General features: G+C 34.9%; 6 protein-coding genes across 12 annotated transcripts; 2 read left to right on the top strand and 4 right to left on the bottom strand.

Annotated features, from left to right (window-relative positions):
• Positions 1-485: 485 nt before the first annotated feature.
• On the top strand, positions 486-3,586 carry LOC105703311 (graves disease carrier protein). Of its 2 annotated transcripts, XM_012431618.2 has the most exons (8): positions 486-901; positions 1,019-1,099; positions 1,341-1,433; positions 1,507-1,640; positions 1,822-2,007; positions 2,090-2,246; positions 2,324-2,465; positions 2,570-2,744. In XM_012431618.2, the coding sequence occupies exons 2-8, from the start codon at positions 1,030-1,032 to the stop codon at positions 2,742-2,744; spliced, it is 957 nt and encodes a 318-aa protein (XP_012287041.1). In that variant the 5' UTR covers positions 486-901; positions 1,019-1,029. The 2 variants fall into 2 exon arrangements, with proteins under 2 accessions (XP_012287041.1, XP_023288531.1); XM_023432763.1 differs by lacking the exon at positions 486-901 and having other exon boundaries at positions 1,030-1,099; positions 2,570-3,586.
• Positions 3,587-4,380: 794 nt separating this feature from the next.
• On the bottom strand, positions 4,381-9,500 carry LOC105703312 (serine/threonine-protein phosphatase 2A catalytic subunit alpha isoform). Its single transcript, XM_012431619.1, has 6 exons — positions 9,243-9,500; positions 7,724-7,933; positions 7,063-7,326; positions 6,693-6,865; positions 6,464-6,571; positions 4,381-6,391 (listed from the first exon to the last, which is right to left on the bottom strand). The coding sequence occupies exons 1-6, from the start codon at positions 9,342-9,344 to the stop codon at positions 6,319-6,321; spliced, it is 930 nt and encodes a 309-aa protein (XP_012287042.1). The 5' UTR covers positions 9,345-9,500; the 3' UTR covers positions 4,381-6,318.
• Positions 9,501-10,664: 1,164 nt separating this feature from the next.
• Positions 10,665-13,453, bottom strand: LOC105703307 (protein phosphatase 1 regulatory subunit 7). The gene is made up of 5 exons (XM_012431609.2): positions 13,195-13,453; positions 13,009-13,112; positions 12,595-12,791; positions 11,971-12,442; positions 10,665-11,881 (listed from the first exon to the last, which is right to left on the bottom strand). Exons 1-5 carry the CDS (start codon positions 13,205-13,207, stop codon positions 11,708-11,710), a joined length of 960 nt encoding a protein of 319 aa, XP_012287032.1. The 5' UTR covers positions 13,208-13,453; the 3' UTR covers positions 10,665-11,707.
• Positions 13,454-14,128: 675 nt separating this feature from the next.
• On the top strand, positions 14,129-18,783 carry LOC105703306 (probable uridine-cytidine kinase). Of its 3 annotated transcripts, XM_012431608.2 has the most exons (6): positions 14,132-14,634; positions 14,791-15,047; positions 16,312-16,457; positions 16,548-16,694; positions 18,236-18,377; positions 18,452-18,783. In XM_012431608.2, the coding sequence occupies exons 1-5, from the start codon at positions 14,344-14,346 to the stop codon at positions 18,352-18,354; spliced, it is 960 nt and encodes a 319-aa protein (XP_012287031.1). In that variant the 5' UTR covers positions 14,132-14,343; the 3' UTR covers positions 18,355-18,377; positions 18,452-18,783. The 3 variants fall into 3 exon arrangements, with proteins under 3 accessions (XP_012287029.1, XP_012287031.1, XP_012287030.1); XM_012431606.2 differs by lacking the exons at positions 18,236-18,377; positions 18,452-18,783 and adding an exon at positions 17,200-18,177 and having other exon boundaries at positions 14,129-14,634; XM_012431607.2 differs by having other exon boundaries at positions 18,236-18,783.
• On the bottom strand, positions 15,054-16,305 carry LOC105703308. 2 transcript variants are annotated; one of them, XM_012431612.2, is made up of 3 exons: positions 16,103-16,305; positions 15,407-15,754; positions 15,054-15,281 (listed from the first exon to the last, which is right to left on the bottom strand). In XM_012431612.2, exons 1-3 carry the CDS (start codon positions 16,175-16,177, stop codon positions 15,231-15,233), a joined length of 474 nt encoding a protein of 157 aa, XP_012287035.1. In that variant the 5' UTR covers positions 16,178-16,305; the 3' UTR covers positions 15,054-15,230. The 2 variants fall into 2 exon arrangements, with proteins under 2 accessions (XP_012287035.1, XP_012287034.1); XM_012431611.2 differs by having other exon boundaries at positions 15,407-16,305.
• On the bottom strand, positions 18,775-21,302 carry LOC105703309 (ubiquitin-like protein 5). Of its 3 annotated transcripts, none has more exons than XM_012431614.1 (4): positions 19,613-19,935; positions 19,478-19,490; positions 19,037-19,227; positions 18,775-18,925 (listed from the first exon to the last, which is right to left on the bottom strand). In XM_012431614.1, exons 3-4 carry the CDS (start codon positions 19,212-19,214, stop codon positions 18,882-18,884), a joined length of 222 nt encoding a protein of 73 aa, XP_012287037.1. In that variant the 5' UTR covers positions 19,215-19,227; positions 19,478-19,490; positions 19,613-19,935; the 3' UTR covers positions 18,775-18,881. The 3 variants fall into 3 exon arrangements, with proteins under 3 accessions (XP_012287037.1, XP_012287036.1, XP_012287038.1); XM_012431613.1 differs by having other exon boundaries at positions 19,478-19,486; positions 19,613-19,931; XM_012431615.2 differs by lacking the exons at positions 19,478-19,490; positions 19,613-19,935 and adding an exon at positions 21,169-21,302.
• Positions 21,303-21,321: the final 19 nt, after the last annotated feature.

The raw sequence follows: 21,321 nt of genomic DNA, 5'->3' as shown, positions 1-21,321 counted from the left end.
TGGTAGATGGCACAGCCATCGCGATTGCGCGGGCCCCTACCAGAAATTCGTTGCGCCGCCCTTGGGGGCAAAAAACGGTGAAAGCTAACGTACGAAATCAGAGGGCAGCACACGGTGCGATCGCGCGACCCTGCCCGTGAGCAATCTCCCAACTCATCTCTGTCTCTGACTCTGTTGCCGATTGTGTTTCAGTTTACGTTCAGAGATCGCACAATTTCGGAATTCGTCGACCATTTCCGACAAGCCGTCGACCAATGAGAAGCTCCTTCTCCAACGGCGCTTTTTTCAAATCGTCATTAGCGTTTATCAAGTAAATGGATTTTTCTTACCGGCATCGTGTTTACCGAACGTGCATGAGTTAAATAAATCTGAATAATGTTACTAATCGCTCCTTAATGTTCCATTTGTAACAGATACCTGAAAAACACATATTATACTTGCTAATGTAATTTGGTTCAACGATTCAATATGGCGTCACTAGACTTTTTTCCAGTCTCCATTTTGTTTGACACGCTTTACTTATCACAGAAAAATGTGAAAGTTCGACGGGACAGCGTGCTTGAGCACGTGTCAACTGTAGTCGGCTGTATTTAACAGTGTTCTGCGGCTTCAGCGGCCGAGAGTTAGATGCATGACAGGTGATCGGTCTCGCATTTGCAATATTCATGCAGTTTCGGCTGATGTCGTTGGGAACGAGCGGGGCCGGATGCGTCGAGTCGTTGATTGCTGTCGGCGGCTGTCGGAGAGATCAGTTGGACCGTTGAGTGGGGGCTCCAAGAAGTAGATTGTCACTTGCACGAACGGACGAGGGAATTTTAACTCAACCTTTAACTCTCTCGACACGTAAAGAAACGTCGGTCAAGGTCGCTGACCTTTTTACAGCCGCGAGCGTTTTCCACAGGTCAGTGTTCTCCTGGCGGTCTTGGATTCATCTTCCTCGACAGATTTATCTAGCGTTATTTGTTGCTCCCCAATCACTGAATTTACTCGCAAATCTCTGTCTGAAACGGTTTCATAGAAGGAGGAATAATGTCACTACATGCTGGTCGAGCTGAGGAAAGAAAATTGGAATTTGCAGTCAAGACTTTCTTCGCCGGAGGTATGTCTGACCTATGGACTGAGATTATGAAAGCGTACAGAAAAACAAGAAAGAGTATATGCGAACACCTATTTGCGTGTACGTGATATAATGCAATGTCTGATATTTGTATGCTACTGTAGTCTAAACATGTTACGAGTTTCATTTGCTCCCTCGAGCCAATGCAATATTTCACTGACTTACGTGATTTATTGCGTGCATTTAATGTTTTAGAATCCTCATGTTTTATATGCTGTCATAGGTATTGCTGGAATGTGTTCAAAAACGTCAGTGGCTCCTCTTGATAGGATAAAAATACTGCTCCAAGCTCACAACAGACATTACAAACATTTAGGTAACAAACGACCTGCTTTTGACGTACTGAAATTCTATGAAATGCAAGCGAGAATGTAAAATCTGTTTTCCAGGTGTATTCTCAGGATTACAGGAAATTATAAAACGAGAGACTTTTTTTGCATTGTACAAAGGAAATGGAGCACAGATGGTCAGGATATTTCCATATGGAGCTCTACAGTTCACATCATTTGAATTTTATAGTAAAGTTAGTGCCTTCTATTGCATAAATTATATCGAGAATAAGATTTTATGTAACATGAACAAATGGCATTTTTTTTAATTGTATATTCTGTTAAAGATAAAAATCATACACATATATATTTTTGTGATAAAGACCACAAATGTAAGGTTTCTAATAATGTTCAGGTTGTAATAATCTTTGACAGTGTTTAGGAGATCTATTTGAGAAACGTTCACACATAGACAAATTCTTAGCTGGATCATGTGCAGGCGTCACGGCAGTTACCTTTACCTACCCACTTGATATTATCAGAGCTCGCTTAGCTTTTCAAGTAACTGGAGAACATGTTTATTCTGGAATAGCTCATGCTGCAGCTTCTATTTTTAAAGAGGTGAGGTCAATACTTAACATGAAAGGGTACCATTTAAATTAGTGGTAAAAACGACTACATTTCTGCAACGGTCTCCTATCAGGAAGGAGGAATCAGAGCCCTATACAGAGGATTTGTGCCAACAATTATGGGCATGATGCCTTACGCAGGTCTCTCGTTTTATGTTTTTGAAAAATTAAAATATCTGAGCATGAAATATGCACCACAGTACCTCTGCAATAAATGCGACAAAAACACTGGTTTGTACAATGATTAAAAACAGCTGACTGTTATTCTTAATAGCATGACTGAATGATTTTCTATATTTATAATTTAGGTGGACTCGTTTTATCCCTGCCAGCTAAATTTCTTTGTGGAGGATTTGCTGGTGCGGTTGCACAAACGTTTTCTTATCCTCTTGATGTTACCAGAAGACGAATGCAATTAGCCATGATGAATCCAGACACTCACAAATACGGGTAAACTCAATGATATATGCTTTATCGATTTTAACATCAGACTGTTTAACCTTTTTTCCTGTTGTTTGAAAATATTGTTAAAGTAATAATAACGTATTTTGCAGTTCTAGTATGATGTCAACGTTAGGAATAATCCGCAATGAAAATGGTTTTATAAAAGGCCTGTTTCGTGGAATGAGTGTAAATTATGTACGAGCTGTTCCAATGGTAGCAGTTAGTTTTACAACGTATGAAATTATGAAACAGTTATTGAATTTAGATACAGGCATATCGGTTTAACAATAGTTCGTGAAATAGTTACCAATAGACAAAAACTATAGCTAGTAATGCTAGATAAGAAATTGATTAGAAATTAATACACGAAATTCTAAAAATTTTGATAAACTTAATTAAGTAACAGGTAGGAAGGGAAGAACTAAAACTGGTGTATGCTTCAAAAGCAATCACAAATTGACTGTGACATTAAATTTTGTATCTGCTGACTAGTTCAATTGTCATAAATTTAGTAGTATCTATTTAATCAATGATGCAAGAGTACTAAACTCATTACTTTAATTTCAACAATTATACTTACTTTTAAGCAGAACAAAAATCAAAATGTTACCAATGAATAACGAGAGTGACTGTTAAATTTTAATGACAATTACTGATGTAATCAGTATGCCAGGAATTTGTAAAAGGAGCGTCAGAAGCACAAGGTTTATAAATGTGTGTACGATATATAAAGACGGAATAAAAAGATGTATCCATCAAAATGACAATGAAAATGTACACTCTAAAAATAAATATTACTTTTGTAAACATCTTGTTACACATAACATTTCATAAAAATGAGAAAATAATATGATTACATTGAATGTCGAATTTTAGTGTATGTAAATTCAATTTAGAGTACAAATATTGATCATTCATAGGTGAATATTAATTTAAAAATAAAATGTAACGTGCTGAAGTGTGTTCACTCCTGAGACAAAAGACAATAGCATAAGTATTTTTATACATTTTCATTTAAGTCTATCGATGTAAAAATATTTCATATGTTGTAATTGCATGTATTCTTTAAGCACATGGGTAAGAAACATATGTATATGTATAAATAAATTTTGAAGTTACGTAAAATATTACAAATGGTTCGGGTTTCAAGGAATAAAAATGAAATTAGTAACAACAAAACTTTTGCAAGTTAACTTGGATTATGATATTGACAATTAGGACTTGTGTACCCATTAGGTAACTGCAAAGTAACTATAATTATTTTTAAGCTTCACATTTATTCTCCTTATGAACGGCGGAATATTTATCACGCAAAAACGTAAGATAGTAATTGCTGTGTACGTGAAGGTGTAAATTTATTAAAAAAAAAAAATGTATTTCACACATTTGTAACATTTCTCAATTAATGAAACTAAAGTGTATTCTGGGCATTTTTGTACTTTTTATTTATTTTCTTAATTATGAATGAACATGAAAGTAAATAATAAAAATACGAAAATGATGCCAACAATTGCCTAAATACATCACTTTTACTATGAATAATTCCTGTGGCAAATAAGTATTGTAATTTCAACTTCTTGGCATTTATTACGCCATCATGAATTTTGACTAAATGGACAAATTTTAAGAGATGGTTTTAATAAAACTCTAGTGAAATTTGTACGTGCAGGCTAAAACAACAAAACTCGTGTACACGCACAAGGATAATACTTAAAATTGCATAACTGTAGTCTGAGAATGTCCACTCCTCGTTTCAGAGAACATGCGGATATTAAGCACGAAATCCCATTAGTGTTATTTCGGACTTCATCACTAATTAAATAAAATAATTTGTGCGTATTCACTAATTCTACATCTTGTACATTTGTAACGAACGTTTTTAAGCAAAAGTGGAATAAAGAATGACTCTTTAACACCAGGATTCGACACATTAATTAAATATTTTTGGATACACGTCTTTAATGAATGTAAAAATCATAAACATATTTTGAAATACGCGTCACGAAGATGTACAACAAAAGTATCTGTTTACAGGTTTGGCTGATTTTTCGAAGATTGTTTATGGCATGAATATGTCGAAACAGACAATAAATGGTGCAAATACAAAATGATCTATACAATTTCTAGAATCTATTATTCAATTAATGTATGTATAAGAGGTACGGCTATTAACTCATCCAACCGTATAATAATACTACGAGTTGTTTTTTTTCCTCCTGTCTAGGAAATTTTATTCTTATATTAGTATAATTCAGCAAGTACGTTTGTAGAGTAATATAAAGTAAGAAAATGCTCAGCCTGCATCGTGCAGAATGGAGATGCGATACTTGGGACATTCGATTTCCGTGCTACGCTTTAGATTTACAGTCTTAACAAATTACTAGAAAGTGCATCTACTGATTTCACGTTCGCCTCAACTTTGTATAATAATTATATGAAAGCCACCATTCTAGGAGCACTACTTTAGTTACTCATTATGCATATATTCAATTTCATGCTTATTTCTACGAATACATCTCTATATTTTCGGATGTTCATGTACACAAGATAGTCGAACCAACGAGTACGAATGATTTGACACAACACGTAGGTTCATTTGGCTTGCATTACATACTTTTATTTACCAGAAGCATCATTTTATTATATTAATTAGTAAAAAGATCATCGATGTCGTCACGCGTAAATCATTTTCAATTTCCATAACGGTGAGTTTATATATCATTTGCGTGTTTCGCATTAATTCTCAAGGTTTGATGCAAGAGTGTAATCTCCTTTAAAAAAATGGCTGATTATTACTAGAATCTGATATTCGTGCATATAAAAGTAGGCTTTCGAGTACACATTCTTTGAAGGTATATACATTGGTTGCATGATGTGGACATCGATAGACTTCTACTGACGATAGGCTATGTACTTAATTCTTCGATCGAAGAACAGAACAATAGGAAACAGGAAACGGAAAGGAAAAGTTCCACTCTTTTGTACGAGAACTGATATATTAAATCAAGTTATTGAACAAGCTGGAACACAGAAAGTAATATAAAGATTTGCAAATACTTTGTAAGTATCTTACGGTATAATCTTATATGCACGAATGAAATTAATCAGAAATTTTATCATGGACCCATCGTTGTTATAAATTACTACGTAGAGTCAGAGTTGCTTGCAAGTGTGCCTTCTCAGAAATCTTATTTTCACTCTAGACACGGATGAGCATGAGGAAATAATATTTCTGTTCTTAAATGCTTTGAGTTTCCGCATGTTGGCCAACTCACTATTGCATCAACCCTTCTCGTACGACCTCTAAGTGGAACATTTCATGTTCTATTCAAACAGCCGTAATGTGACACACCTCCGATTACAAATTATAACTTTTATACGTGAATCCCGACACATTGGAAAACGTAACTTTTTCCTCAAGATCGTTTGATGATTTAATTCTTGGTTTGACAGACAACTTACAATAAGTTAGCGTTCGCCCTTCAGAACATTTTGTTTACAGTAACGATCACATTCAAACCTGTTCCTATACGTTTCGTGGTAAAAATATAACTGACTTACCAAAAGATGTAAAACTGAATGCTTTTGATGAATTTAATCGGTACATAAGTACATTACTTCAATTGTGTGTACAAGTGTGGTCGTGTCAGAATGTATGGTTTGTATGCGAGCGCGCTTCGTCTCCCAGCGAGACATCGTAAAGTGAGCCATGGTATAATACTTGATACTATATAAGGCGTGTAAGAACAGCTTGGGGCCTTACACTCGTACCGATGTTCTATTACAGGTTATGTTATGTGGCATCGCTATAAAGCCAGCATCGTTCCGTTCCCCTACCTTAACCACTACTTCCAAGAGCTTACAGGAAGTAATCTGGCGTCCGTCTAGTGACGTGTGGTTCTCCACGCCTTGGTGCTGGGTCAAACTGAAGGCTGGAAAAAAAAAATTGGATCTTATAGTATAAGTTTATAGCTTGTGTACTCAAGTGCTCGACTAATACTTACAATGAATATTTCAATGCATCATCCAGTTCCATAATCGCAGCTTGATTCCCACAGCGATAGCAATAATTGGGTGCTGAGAATATAGTTACTACATTGCGATCATGACACCTGAAAAATAAAGTTAATCAATAACTGGAGCAGCAAAGGGACAATAATTTTCCAATTATGTTAACATTTTGATTTCTCTTGAACCTTGGAACAACTATTGTATTTTGTAAAATCTACGTACCAATTATAACCCTCCATAACTAATTGATGGGCTCGAGATACAAGCGTCAAGCCATTGGAGTGATTAAATGTTTCAGAAATATCTTGGCCAAAGGTATAGCCCGCACCACGAGGAGAAATTCCCCACCCTCCTCTATCATCAGGGTCAGACCATAAAAGATCACACATAGGTCCCTATGAATGAAATTTTGTATCAGATGAACATTCTACATAATACCACACGTTACTTCCCAATAGAACATGCATAATGTAAATCACACAATTAAACTTAAGGTATAATCAATTAAAAAAATATAACAATATTGTAACAGCAGTTAAAAGTAAAAATAGATTTTTTCAACCCTGGTGTTCAATCATGCCAGTAGAATTACCTCATGAGGAACCTCCTGAAGGCGGTCTAGGGCACGAATGTGATCCAGGGTATCAATCGAGGGTGAAAGACCACCATGAAGGCAGAATATCTGGCCGTCGACCAGTGCCGTCAGGGGCAAAAAGTCGAATAAGTCCGTAAAGAACTTCCAAACGTTGGCATTTCCGTATTTACGCAGACATTCATCATAAAACCCATACACTTGCGTAATCTGTCTTGATTCATGATTACCACGTAGAATAGTTATTCTTTCACGGTACCTCACCTATATAAGATAAATCATGTTCATTTTTAAACAGGAAATTACTATATGTATTTTGCATAACTGCATTATTAATTCAACATTTCCTAAAATTGATATATTATTCACAAAAGTGAAAAAGCAGATATCTAAATTACTACATGCAGAAACTTAAAGAAAAAAAAAATTATTCAGATCAATTCTCAATCAAATTAGAAAAAAAGAAATATTTCGAGTACATTTTAATGGATATTAAAATCCATATCTTTTAATTCATTGTTACGATTCTGAGTCACCAAAGACTCTGAGTTAAACTGTGACACAACTGCTTTTAAAGGTAATTTGGTGTAAAGCAATTTGAATATTGCCTATCCTTATTGTACAATAATATAGCTACAATGAAACTCAACTACAGTATTACCTTAAGCGCTACCAAGAGAGTAACAGTCTCAACAGAATAATAACCACGATCAACATAGTCACCCATAAACAGGTAATTTGTGTCTGGTGACTTTCCCCCTATTCGGAATAGTTCCATCAAATCATGGAACTGTCCATGAACATCGCCACAAACTGTTACTGGACATCTTACTTCCTGTACATTTGACTCCTTGGCTAAAATTTCTTTTGCCTGAAAAACAATGACATAGATAACATTTAAACTGACGGTACATCGAGAATGGTAATAAGAACGATGATCATTATTAAAATAAGTATCAACATTTTCTACTGATTCATTATTTGCAGGTTTCAAAAGTATGTTTGTAATGTTATCATTAGTACATATAATTCTTGAAGTAGAATAAATGTCATTAAATACAGTACGCAATTTAATTTGCATGATGTGGATTTATACATAACATATTGAATTACATTTCTTCAAACATGAGACACATTTATTAATAAATAATCTAGTAATAATTTCTGCGACACAACAATAATCTACTTTGAACCATTTTATTATTAATTCTAATATAAGTTAAGGAAAAATATGTTGTAGATTATAATTTAATACAACCAAATTCTTAAAGGCCTGACACATGAAAAAAGTAATACAAAATGTACTTGAAAAAAGGAATAATTTTAATACAGATCATTAACAATGTAATACGAGTAACAAAAAGTTACTACCAGGAACATGATTAACATGATTTTTATAGTAGTACACAAATATTTGATTTTAAATAAATAATAGTTAACTAGGCAAATTATGATCCACTGCGGATACATAGATATCATTTTAGCGATACGCAGCAGGTACTAGATTTCATCACTTCCTACCGAATTTACTATGAGAAACATTATTTAATTTCATGAAATTGCATAAACATTAACGACATGTTTTAAGTCTCTTTGCATACAGTATGGCAGTATTATTCCACAACGAAGCAATAGTTCGCTTCTGAGAGACCTATCATATTGTATCGAACTTCGCACTATTGAGAAAAATCATATACATTGAAATTCATTTGACAGCCAAGGAAAAGCAAATACATAGTAATCCGAAAGCAATAACATGCACCTGTTGCAAATTCTTACGTATTAATTGGGATCGCGAGACAGCGTTATGTATATTGGCAAAAATTATCTGTACTAGTGCATCGGTACCAAAGTAGGTTCCACATTGGTCGTACGTGCACGGCAAAAGTATCGCATACGAAGTGAGGCTCTACTGCCAGTTTGGCAAATTTTCACTGGAAGTAGTAAATTTTTGATTTTGCAATTTCATATCGCGATCTACTGGAGAAATATTCACTATCAGTCTCGCATGACACATCGTCCATAATTGTTTGCCGTGAATCAGTGGTATGGTCTACCACGGTTCCGTGACTTTCAACTAGCCGACAGGGCTCTTCTATTGAACATCCAATCGTCCAAAACGAGGGATCAAAGGAAAAGGAGCTCTCGCGATAAAATACGCTTGCAAGCGAAGCACATACCTTGTCGCAGAGGGTTTTCACTTGGAATTCTGTCAGTTGTTTGCACTCATTTAATTGTTCTATCCACTGGTCGAGCTCTTTTAGTGATGCTTTCTCCTCCATCGTATGGGCCTAGACAACGTTCAATAAATATACTTCGCACTTAGCACATGTAATACAATAACCGGGGAACCTATCAATAAACTAAATCATTCGATTTTGCTCCAGCAGTCTCTCTCAATACAAATATCCCGATCGAGCACACACTCACAAAATGGCCGACCGCGAGAGCCGTCGGTGACGTCACAGTCAATTCCTGTCGGCACGCCGGCGCTCGCGGGACTGCCGCGAACCAATCAGCGCGCACCTTATATTCGAATCGACCAATCACCGGCCGCATTGCCCCATGGCCTGGACGGCACGCACAGCCGCGTCCATTCATTAATTCGTTCCTTACATGATTACGCCTTATCAGTATTTCGACAAACGCTAACAAAAAAGGTATACGGATAAATTTCTATTTTTAGCACAGATCACAACTTGTGAATGTTCTGAAAATCGGATCGACAATCACTTTAATTGTTCGTATGATTGCGTTGAAAAGGCGCGATTTTTTAAAATGCCATAGTGAGTTCAGCGTATTACAGAAATACTTGAATAAATTAGTATAGTGCACGGGTTAAGTATTAGAGTTTGTGGTTATGTGACTGAAAGGAAATGTTATATGGTATTTGAAAATGAATTATGGATATCTAAAGAATTCATTATATTTACCTGTGACCTTAAGATGCCAGTTCGCGTAGGCATATTAAATGCGAGAGCAACTTTAGATGCCAACGTTACCTTTGCCATTGCGAGAAAAGTGTCTATAAATTAATGTCTTGGCGGATTTTTTTTTTAATTATGACGTTAATCTGTCGTAATAAATGAATAGATTGTCAAGACTACTTTCGGTTACGGTAATCCTTGATGGACACAAAGCATTGCCGATAGAAATAATTAATTTATGGTTTTTTCTCCACAAAAACGTTACTAACCCCGGATAATGTGCGGATTTCCTAACCGCTGTATTTTGATAGATTTATTAAAAAATAAAAGCATATCGCGCGTCAAAATAGAATTATTGAATCTAATTCAATATTTTGAACACAATTGGTAAAACTATAATCAGAGACTCCAAATTGAAATCTTGCTCCAAATACTTACTAATTGGTTATTTGGAGTGCCAATTCTAAAAGAAATACATTTGTCTGATGTGTATGTACATTTCTGTTTGCATGGATCAGTTCATGAGATGTACTTCTTATTTTATGCAGATCACACGTAGGATCTTAAAATGTAAAGGTATAGATTACTGTGTTGTAACTGTGATTATCATTAATAAATATTAATCACTTAATATCTATAAGGTTACAGAAGAAAGAATGAAATAAAATTTGCATGTACAACATCGGTATCCAACCATACATGGTTGAGACATTTTATTTTCCTTTATTTGTTTCTTACATTTCGTACATGCTTTCAAAATAAATTCATAATAAACATTGTAAAAAATTAGAAGCAGGATCACAGGTTAAAATATGTAACACATGCTTGATGATTGTCTTAAAGAAACAGGGAAAATGATCTCTAATGAATATAAATAAGCCTCTTGTTACAATGTTGTACAATATAATTAGTGGTTCTTGTAGTATTGTATACGACAGTCAATTATTTATAATTAAAGTTACTAATTAACAATTAAAAAAAGGAATGACAATGTGGAATAGGACATAACAGATGCAATGCTGGTGTAGATACACATTTGTTACAATGCTGGTTTTATATTTGATGTTTTTCAGATATAAATAGAATAATGTAAAAATGCACCATATAGATGAATTAAGCTTGAATCTTAATGACAGAAAATGAAACATTGACATAAACGTAATGAACGTACAGTAACATTTTGCTGAGTAGTTTGGAGTTTAATGTATTTTATGTAAAACAATGTAAATCAATACTGAGAAATCTTTTTTTGTAGGCAGATAATGGGCACCATTTTGGACAGAAAAATATCCTTATATGTAAATGAAAAGTAATTGTACTGATTATGGAACTCTTCTTTTAAATGTCATCAGCAATATGTTAAAACAACTAAATTATATCTTGCATATTCAGAGAATGTGCAAGAATGGAAATAGATATACTACTGTTCTAATAAAATAAACATTACATAAAATACTAGACTGGTACTCTAACAGCATTTTTAAATACAGTACCGTTTTGATGTTTGACATTTTAGAAAGAAATAGCATCTTTCATTGCAGATTCCATCATTTTTGTACAAAGAATTCCTAAAAAATGCTACTGGCATAATAATACAAATTTACTTTGTTCTATTTGTATTATGAAATTCTAAACTTGTATAGTCTTCAAAAATTTCATATGTAGTTGTTCTTCCGATTTCTTTCATACTGTGTTTATATCGTATATACATTCAAAATTCATCTACAAAGAGTTGCATCTAACTGCACAAGCCACGGCAGCAGCAACTTAATTTTTCTTCGGTAGTTGGAATCCTTGGCAATTGGATTCATCTCTAGATATACAGTCTTCAGTTTCTTATTCGCAGTTAAGATTTCTACCGTTGTCCAATCCTCTATTTGATTAGTATTCATCTGAAAATACATTGTTCACCATTTGCAAGATTTTAAACGTTAAAAATTAAATTTCTTGAAAATGTAATAAACCTTGTATCAATATTTACCCAGAATTCTTCTAAGTTATTCAGATGGTCAATCTTTTGAATTTTTTTAATCTTATTATTTGCCAGATCTAAAGTAGTTAGTTTTAAACATTCTTCCAATCCTTCAATATTGGTTAATCCATTCTCGGACAAATATAATTGATCTAGTTTCTTCAGCTGCTCCAAATTCTCAATTTTTGTTAGTCGATTACTTTGCAGACTCAAAACTTCAAGGTTTTGTAGAGTTTCTAAATTTTCAATTTTCGAAATTTTATTTTTTCCAAGGAAAAGGCTTGTCAGATTTCCCAAACCTTCCAAATTGGCGATTTCTCGAATCTTGTTATCTCCTAACTCGAGTACAGTAAGACTTTTCAAGTGGGAAATATTTTCAATATGAGATATTTTGTTGGATGACAAAAACAGTTTCTGTAAATTGAGCAATTTCTCCAATCCTTCTATTTTTTTAATTCGATTAAAAGAAAGGTCCAACACTCTAGAAATGTTTAAACGTCTTAATAATAACATTTGTACATATGAAGTGAGTTCTCAATAAATGATTAATACCCACTAAATAAAAAAAAAATTACCTAGCAATAACTTAGTTTAAGATTAAATAATGTCAATAATGGCCAATATAATACATACTGCAAATTTACAAGAGCATCTAAATTTTCAATAACTGTAATTTGGTTATCTCGTAACTCCAATTCTTCCAAAGTGACAAGCGTGTCAAGGTTTTCAATTTTCTTTATTAAGTTCCACGTGAAGCAAAGTTTTCTTACTTTGGTTAATGGTTCTAAATTTTCTAATTTCGATAACCGTGTGTGATTAAAATCCAGCTCCTGCAACATTAAAAAAACAATATGAAACTGATCGTCTGTAAAACTTAATTTTTTTATGTGAACTCTAAATACTAATGTTACATCAGTATAAAGCTTCATATTTGATTGCCATAACATTTTCAATTTTCATAATAAATGGTTACGCCGCTACAAAACCTTTACATTAATTCAACAGTGGCACAAAACTAATTATTCGTCATTTGAAAGGGTAACATACTTCGCTGTCTGGATCTATAATCAGGATCTTTTCAGTTTCTTTTTCTTTCTTCCCATCCCCATTTTCGCATTCTGTATCTCCTGATCCCTCGCTGTTATTGTCGTCTACAATAATTAATGCATCAGTACGTAACCTCAAACTCGCGACGATCACATTAAGTGCACCTCCTGTCGAATGTAAACTTACCAATATTAGACATCGCTTGTTACGGTACCCTCTAATCTAAGAATACTAAATATTCCGCAAAGTAAACAAAATGTCAACAAAATATCAAACGTTACTCTAGTTCTAGGTACGACAATATATCGATTCGGCGACCTTCCAGAAAATATTAATCATGTCCGGCTTCAGTGACGTAATCAGCTGTGCCATGGAGAGGCATCTTTACCCCTTGAAAACAGATTCCGACGGGGAACAAAAATATATAGAAAAGTACACACAAAACAATTTGCATGGTTCAGATTTCGTGCTGCAACCGCACCTGAATCCGTCAGAACTAAATGCATATTTTCATATAACCCTTTACCTGCCTTTACTTCTCGATATCAACATTGAAGGGACTTTAACTCTTATTATCAAAATGTTATTCATATATTCGCCCAATTAACATATAAAATAACTTCAATATTTAAAAGTTACATCAGTAAAGCTGATACTTATTTAAACGTGCCGGTTTTCCACTGCCATTGCATTGGCGGAGATTAGAAAGTGCAGCTATTGCAATGGCAAATATATTCACGAGTAGCAAGTCGCTCTTTGTTAATTATTTCAGTATTCTGTTAGAACTGAATGACACGTCCATTAAATCGGCTTCTTTTATAATGTAAAACATGCCGAACCCGAGCTACCAGGCTGATTACTCACTGTATTATGAAATATTATTTATTTCTGTTTCATTTCATGGCTCTATTGACAGGATGCGACATGAGCATGGATGGGGGGGTTCGCAGGAGGTCTGTCCCACTGACCGCATCCGTGACTTATTGAGCGCGGCGCATCAACGCGTCAAATATGAGCAACCAATCAGAATTTCGTTTAATTGGTGCTTCCCTACTGCCGCAGTTCTGATTGGTCGTTTATCTTCGACGTATTGACGCGCCGTGTTTCGTGTGGTTCTGCGTGACCCCCGACACACTCAGAGGACCCTGACAAAAGAACAAGCAAAAACAGGCGGAAGTGCCTAACCATACTATCTCAGTGTTTTTTTGATAATGCTCGAACCGTACAATACGGCTCGTCCAAGAATTTGTTAAGAAAAGAACAATTGAATCGTGCTGAGTTGCGCACTTTGAGAAATAACTAAATGTAGGTAAAATAAGCTGCTACACGTGCTGTATGCTGCTTCGTCTGTCATCGAGTGAACGCATCGTTCACATTCTTACTCGGTTAACCTCTGTTAAAAAGACCTACAGAGGAGCATATCTTGCAACCGTCTCGTTCTCTCTTGAAGACAATCGTAAGACAAAAGTGGAGTCGAAAGTGTTGTTCTCTGAAATAATGGCAGACGTAACCATGAATCCTTATTCCATGCGGAAAATGTCTTTTGGATTTAATGGAAAGCTTAACGGTGTTGAGGGTAAGACGCCTTTTTTGATCGGCGTTTCTGGTGGGACTGCGAGTGGCAAGGTAAGTTATTTCACTTATTATAAGAATTGATAAACACGTGTTGGAAGATTTTTTATTGCTCTTTATTAAATGGTAAAACAAAAAGATTGTGAGGGAATTAGTGAATGGTGCGAGAGGAAGTTTTCCAAGAGTCATGGAAATTTGTTTTGATTTTAGTCCACCGTATGCAAAAGAATAATGGAGAAATTAGGCCAGGTGGACAAAGATCATCAGGAACGGCAAGTCGTTTGCATATCACAAGATAGCTTCTATAGAGAATTATCGCCTATGGAAAAGTTGAAGGCTGAGAAAGGTCAATATAATTTTGACCATCCAGATGCTTTCGACAATGATCTCATTCTACAGACATTAAAAGATATTCTTGCTGGGATTAAATGTGAAATACCAGCATACGACTACAGGACTAACAGTTTGTACGTTTACTGTTAAATATTTTCATCTATAACGAAGGGGGTAGTGAATAATTGGTCATGCTTTTTTTAATCAAAATTTATTTGACCACCTCAATGATTCGTGTGCTTCAATGTATATGTTGCTGGTATTCTTCGAGCAGGATTGAAAGTGATGCATGACATTACAGGCTAGCGATAAATCCTTTAACGATATAGTGCCTTCCGTCCAAAATAAAATCCAAGGTAGCGTTTTGGCTTAAATTAAACAATATTTTGATTAGAATATTATGTTCAAGCATTTGCTTTATATTTTTTAAGGGGAAGTAAAATAATTGACATTTAATTAAAAGGGTCTTAATATAAGAAAAGTGGATACTTACGGGATATGAATTACATAAGTCGCATATCGAGGATGAGAGTGGAAGTTGAACTGGATTAAAAGCAGACAGAGATGGTGAGTCGTATGTCGCTGGTGCTGCTAATGCAACCGATTCAGGTGGTGATATTGTAATTTGTGGTGGTGGTGCATATACAGGAGCATAGCTTGGAGGTGCATAGCTTGGAGGTGCATAGCTTGGAGATGAAAGAGCTGCTTTAAGCACTCCTAGAGCACTTAAGCCACCAAGTCCATCAAGGCCACCAAAATGGAGACTTCCCAGTCCTCCACCAAGTCCACCAAAACCTCCTAAACCTCCATATCCACAGGGACACCATTTTGAACCACATAACTTACATCCATTACCACAATTAAACAACATAGAAAATAAAACAATAATTATTAGTACAGCACATGTTTGCCCTTTCATTTCTTAACTTAAATTGTTAATACGGAATAAAAAAACTAGTCTTCCGTTTTTTTTTATATAAGCAGTGACAAAATCAAATATGACGGGTTTCAGAAGTTGTAAGAGACTTTTATAGTAATGTTGATGTGACGTCATTTGCCTTAGGTAGGAAGTGAAACTCAGCAGATTTATGTACTGTTGATAAACATGGCGCATGTGAGCCAACCATTTATTGATATAACTCTTGCACGTATTATTCAACTTCACTTTCCGTCATTGGTTTCACACTACCTCATAAGCTCTGTACTTCCAGGTGGTCATTGTTGACTGTAATCTTGTCTTATTATTCAGAAAATTAGTAATCATATTTAGATGTTAGTGTTCCTGTTCTTTATTTCCTGGTGATGAAACCAATTCCTGAAAATTTTTACAGAACAGATGATTATTACGGTCTTACTTTTCATTGTAATATTAATGTAGTGACTGATCTTTATTTACAGAGTGAAGGATCAAATTACTACAATATATCCAGCAGATGTTGTTCTATTTGAAGGAATTTTGGTGTTCTACTTCCCCAATATACGCGATCTGTTTCATATGAAATTATTTGTTGATACGGACTCGGACACTCGACTAGCAAGAAGAGGTATTTTATTTTTGTTTAAATTCATTATTGCAGGTTAATATAATTTTTACAAGATATAAAATGGTACTGGATGTTATTTAACGTTTTCAGTGCCACGAGATATAAACGAAAGAGGCAGAGATTTGGATTATGTACTTAATCAATACATGAATTTTGTGAAACCTGCTTTTGAAGAATTCTGCCTTCCGACAAAGAAATTTGCTGACGTAATAATACCACGGGGAGCAGATAATACAGGTAAATATAAAGTATAATATTTTACACTTATATTAGTATAAAGTGTAAATAAGAAATATCATGTTCATACTTAAACATGTACTTACGTTCTTACTATTATTTACTTTTGACTATTATTTATGATAGATATTGCCAAGTAATGCCGTCTGCTTAAAGTTCGTTTTCTCATTCTTTAAATCTTTCACATTATTGGAAATTGAGGATATTTAAACAGATTAAGCCTTATTCATCTAATCTAAAAATATGTGTTCTTAACACATTGAACTGAAATTATTGTATAAGTATGTAAAGCTATGATAGATTGAGAGACTTTTAGCAGACACGACATTAGTTTCTTTATAGCGTCTATTTTTAGCTTATTGTTATTGTATCTTAAACGTTATTTATGATGGGTGCTGCCCGGTAGTTAATAATACGTTATTGATCTATGAACGCTGTATTATGGCGATAAGCAGTAATGGTTCAATTATTATGGAGACATACATAGTCTGTTATGTGTTTGCAGTGGCAATAGACCTTATAGTGCACCACATCTGGGACATTTTACGTTCGAAAAAGGCTGATACTGCATCCGGGCAGCATCCATACTTCTACCAGCGTAGGCGCACTTCAGCTTCATCCGACACCATCAGCAGATGACTCACATAATTTTAACTATGCATAATCATTTCAGACATGCCCCACGTAGTATTTGTCAGTTTCCATACAGATACAGTACATTATGATACATTGATTTATTACTTTTGGCATAATTCTATCTTAAGTTTTATTGATACATCAATTTTCTACGATTTCAGTTTCATTCAAATATTTGAATATACTTTCGCACGTATTTTTTGTAACACCAGGAAACATTTAACAGTCATTGTTGGTGTATACAGAGATTTCATTGGATAAATCATTATTATGTTAATTGTTTTAAGTACCACGTAAATGTTGGTTGTACCAGCATTTTTGTGTTTTAAAAATATTCCAAGTTGTACGCTGTGTTTCATTTTATATCATCAAACTTGTAATCTGTACTTTGAAACATATTGTGTACAATACTTACCGAGATTCGACTGATTTTTTAAGCTTTAACTTTTATTGAAATATGGTTGTTGCAGATGTATGATAATGTACTAAAGAAATCTAGAGATATAATTTCCAATAGAATTTGATTATCTATTAACAAACCATTTGCATAACATAATAATGCCAATACAAAAGCACAAATGAAAGCATTAGCAAATTGCAATTTTTCCATGTAAGATTGACATTCGTAAAATGAGTCAGTCACGTGGATGCAATTGAACATTTTTGTGATTATATTATAGAAATATAAGAAAAGGCATTGCTCTGTTTCTATGCCTGTTAACTGCCAGACTTATGAAACCAATAAAATAGTATTTTAAGTATAATGCTGCAATAAAGAGTAGCATAATATTATAAAATTCATAGACATTGTAAACTAATATGTAGAATAAACTTATATATAAATGGACTCTTTAACGTCATGTGTATTTTTATTTACTTACAATATTTGTTATGGTTTGTTACAGTGGCTATAGATTTGATTGTACAACATATAAAAGATTTCCTATACAATCGAGGTAAAGTAGTGGAAGAGCCTGAAAATTTGGAACCACGGACAAAGAAACTAATCAAGAGGCCACATTAGCAGTCACAAACAAGAATAAAAGTGTACAATTTTAAATACTATCTTTGGCAAATAGTTCAAATTCAATCAAATTTGAAGCTTCTGTTGTACTTTACAGGGAGCAACTTCAAAGCAGTAAAATGTACAAGAATCTAAGTCAATTTAATTACAGTTATACTCTTTTTTTATTGAGTTTGTAAGTTCTAAAGTGTTTGAGATTTAATTTGTATTTTTGTTACTGAAATGCTGTGCATACTTACAACTAATTAAGATAAAGCATATATTACATTTATATTAATCAAGGATACTATAATGCTTTATATGTATTATATATTAATTCAACATGTCATTAATAGATCATATCAATGATGAAAAGGGAAATGTATTTATCTAGTAAAGTTACCACAAAGTATAAGAAACTAGGAAAATAAATGATATTTATTTCTGTCATCTGTTTTGAATTTATTAGATCATTATATACAGTTTATGGATAATCATGTAAATTAAAAATACAAATTATGAATGGGTATTAAGATCAACAAATTGCTTTATTGATAATATAATTCCAGATTCATACCATCATGAATCTCATCTGATAAGAATTAGTTAAGGATAAACATAAGAATTTATATAAATAAAGGTATGCTATAAATCTAAGTAGCTAAAATTACAGAAATAATCAACTATTTATGTTGAAGGATACAATCGTGCAATGTGATGTGGTCTTTGAAAATGGTGTACCATTTCTTTAAAACGATTTTTTCCCAATGCGTTCCAGTCTGTGCAGCAATTAACTTCTTTAGGTCACCTATCGTATCGTCTGGATTACATTTTACTCTGACTTTTTTCCCTAAGCGATCATTGCACGTTATTTCCAGCATTGCAATATGTGATCTACACAAATGTTACATATACGCATAAAACATAAACATCACAGGTTCTTTGCTTGTTTGTTTATATTAAGTTTATAGTATGTTTATATATATTGAATTAACCCTTTGCGGACGAATGTCGCCAAATAACCGCCCAAAAGGGGTTTAAAAAGGAAAAGTGTCGTCCGCAAACGGTTAAGTTACGTTATAGGTTATGAAAGCATATTAAATAAAAAGCAACCCCTTTAATGCCAAATATAAATTAAGCTTACCGAATATACCTTTCTTGATGACACGTGAAACAATGAAATTGTTGGAAATAAAGCAGTAAATCAATTAAAGAAAATCGTTTAACAAAATTGGGCACCAGTTTATTGAGGTTATGAAATTTTAAAAATAACACTCACGTCAATAAGAATATAATAAGCATTGGTAAATTGGTAAGAATTACAGAATTACTTAGAACGTTGATCTAACTGAGAATGAAGAACGTTTACTTTACGTCTGGCGGTAAAATAAAAATGTTGAAAGCGCTATTCGACAATTCCGCAAAACTCAAAGTCAAGTTTATTCCAAGTAGAGCAAGGCATTCCTTGGGACTGATTCCGACTGCGAGCTACAAATAAGGGACAACAAGCGACAGCCAATGAACAAAGCAAATTTTCTGTTTCCCTTCCGTCGTTGCGATAAAATCCAACAATATTATTGGTCATTTCCTGCTCGTCGCTTGTAGCTCTCTATGTAAATCAGGCAATACGTCACAAAATAAACCAGAGATGAGTTGGGAGATTGTTCACGGGCAGGTCGTGTGATCGCATCCTGTGCTGCCCTCTGGTTTCGTACGTTAGCTTTCACCGTTTTTTGCCCCCAAGGGCGGCGCAACGAATTTCTGACAGGAGCTCGCGCACTCGCGATGGCGGTACCATCTACCAGTCGCCGTTGACGGCTCACGTACTCGTGATGGTAATACCTTGCGGCAGTTGACGGTGGTGGCTTACCTACGCTTACCAACACTGCTCGCGTTTGATAGTAAGGGAAGAACACTCGTGACGCTCCATTTGACTTTATCTACTTATCTACTACTATTAAGTACATTGTTGCCTCGAAGTCGACGTGATGTGGAGCTTTGGGGCACCCGACACCGGATAAAGTCAAATGGAGCGTCACGAGTGTTCTTCCCTTACCATCAAAAGCGAGCAGTGTTGGTAAGCGTAGATAAGCCACCACCGTCAACTGCCGCAAGGTATTACCATCACGAGTACGTGAGCCGTCAACGGCGACTGGTAGATGGTACCGCCATCGCGAGTGCGCGAGCTCCTACCAGAAATTCGTTGCGCCGCCCTTGGGGGCAAAAAAGGTGAAAGCTAACGTACGAAACCAGAGGGCAGCACAGGATGCGATCGCACGATCCTGCCCGTGAGCAATCTCCCACCTCGTCTCTGACGAGATGTTCGTTGCATTAATCGCTTTTCTCTCGCTCTTTTGAACACGACTTTCTGATTTACTATTGGCTCTACAACGGAAATATCCTACCACGTGGGATAATTTAAAATGGCGGATGCGGTAACGCGGGAAAAGAACGGCACGTGACTCCCCACGAAATGGTTAATTCACATACTTTGAAGAGTCTTTTTTTATTTGCATTAATATCTCGAGAATATAATATCACAGATAAAGGAATATTCTACCTCCGAGGGCATGCCATCGTTCAATTCATAAAATAAACGAAGGAAAAGTAATTACTCCCCATCAAGCCACGCCTTCTCACGGTTACGGTTTCCACCCTTGAAATGAGTCCCCACTAAACCTTTCAATCAAGCCCGAGAGAACCTGTTCCCTGAATTCTTGGAATTCTCACCTTACGCAATTTTCCATTCCATTAGAAAATCCCACGTTCGTCGAGAATACCGCAAAGAGAAAGGATTACGATTACCTCGGCGTAGATTTCTAGTAATCCTCTTACCTTCATTCAAAATTTACAGGATAAAGCCCCACGCTCCGGCGATCGATCCCTGCCAACGACTCTTCTTATTTACGTAACAAAGATCAAAAAATTACCAAGCAGCCGCGTGTTCGCGCGCATTCCTGGCGCTTGTCGCGTGAGTCTGCACCGTTT

Source organism: Orussus abietinus, unplaced genomic scaffold (assembly GCF_000612105.2).
Source record: "Orussus abietinus isolate OABI.00-Male unplaced genomic scaffold, Oabi_2.0 scaffold435, whole genome shotgun sequence".
Classification (NCBI taxonomy): domain Eukaryota; kingdom Metazoa; phylum Arthropoda; class Insecta; order Hymenoptera; family Orussidae; genus Orussus; species Orussus abietinus.
This window is presented reverse-complemented; position numbering and strand designations above follow the sequence as displayed.

Coding starts and splice junctions, on each gene's coding strand:
- LOC105703308 (XM_012431611.2), bottom strand. CDS start 15,832: ATGAAAGGGCAAACATGTGCTGTACTAATAATTATTGTTTTATTTTCT. Junction 15,282..15,406: donor ACTTATGTAATTCATATCCC/GTAAGTATCCAC, acceptor GTTTAATTTAAG/CCAAAACGCTACCTTGGATT.
- LOC105703307 (XM_012431609.2), bottom strand. Junction 12,792..13,008: donor TTATAGATCCAGACAGCGAA/GTATGTTACCCT, acceptor TTAATGTTGCAG/GAGCTGGATTTTAATCACAC. Junction 12,443..12,594: donor GATGCTCTTGTAAATTTGCA/GTATGTATTATA, acceptor AAACATTTCTAG/AGTGTTGGACCTTTCTTTTA.
- LOC105703309 (XM_012431613.1), bottom strand. CDS start 19,635: ATGCTTATTATATTCTTATTGAC. Junction 18,926..19,036: donor CCACATCACATTGCACGATT/GTATCCTTCAAC, acceptor AATTCTTATCAG/ATGAGATTCATGATGGTATG.
- LOC105703311 (XM_023432763.1), top strand. CDS start 1,030: ATGTCACTACATGCTGGTCGAGCTGAGGAAAGAAAATTGGAATTTGCA. Junction 1,434..1,506: donor CAGACATTACAAACATTTAG/GTAACAAACGAC, acceptor TCTGTTTTCCAG/GTGTATTCTCAGGATTACAG. Junction 2,466..2,569: donor CCAGACACTCACAAATACGG/GTAAACTCAATG, acceptor CGTATTTTGCAG/TTCTAGTATGATGTCAACGT.
- LOC105703306 (XM_012431606.2), top strand. CDS start 14,344: ATGCTGCTTCGTCTGTCATCGAGTGAACGCATCGTTCACATTCTTACT. Junction 14,635..14,790: donor GTGGGACTGCGAGTGGCAAG/GTAAGTTATTTC, acceptor TTTTGATTTTAG/TCCACCGTATGCAAAAGAAT. Junction 16,695..17,199: donor ACGGGGAGCAGATAATACAG/GTAAATATAAAG, acceptor ATGTGTTTGCAG/TGGCAATAGACCTTATAGTG.
- LOC105703312 (XM_012431619.1), bottom strand. CDS start 9,344: ATGGAGGAGAAAGCATCACTAAAAGAGCTCGACCAGTGGATAGAACAA. Junction 7,327..7,723: donor CTCTCTTGGTAGCGCTTAAG/GTAATACTGTAG, acceptor TATCTTATATAG/GTGAGGTACCGTGAAAGAAT. Junction 6,392..6,463: donor GATGCATTGAAATATTCATT/GTAAGTATTAGT, acceptor TTTTTTTTCCAG/CCTTCAGTTTGACCCAGCAC.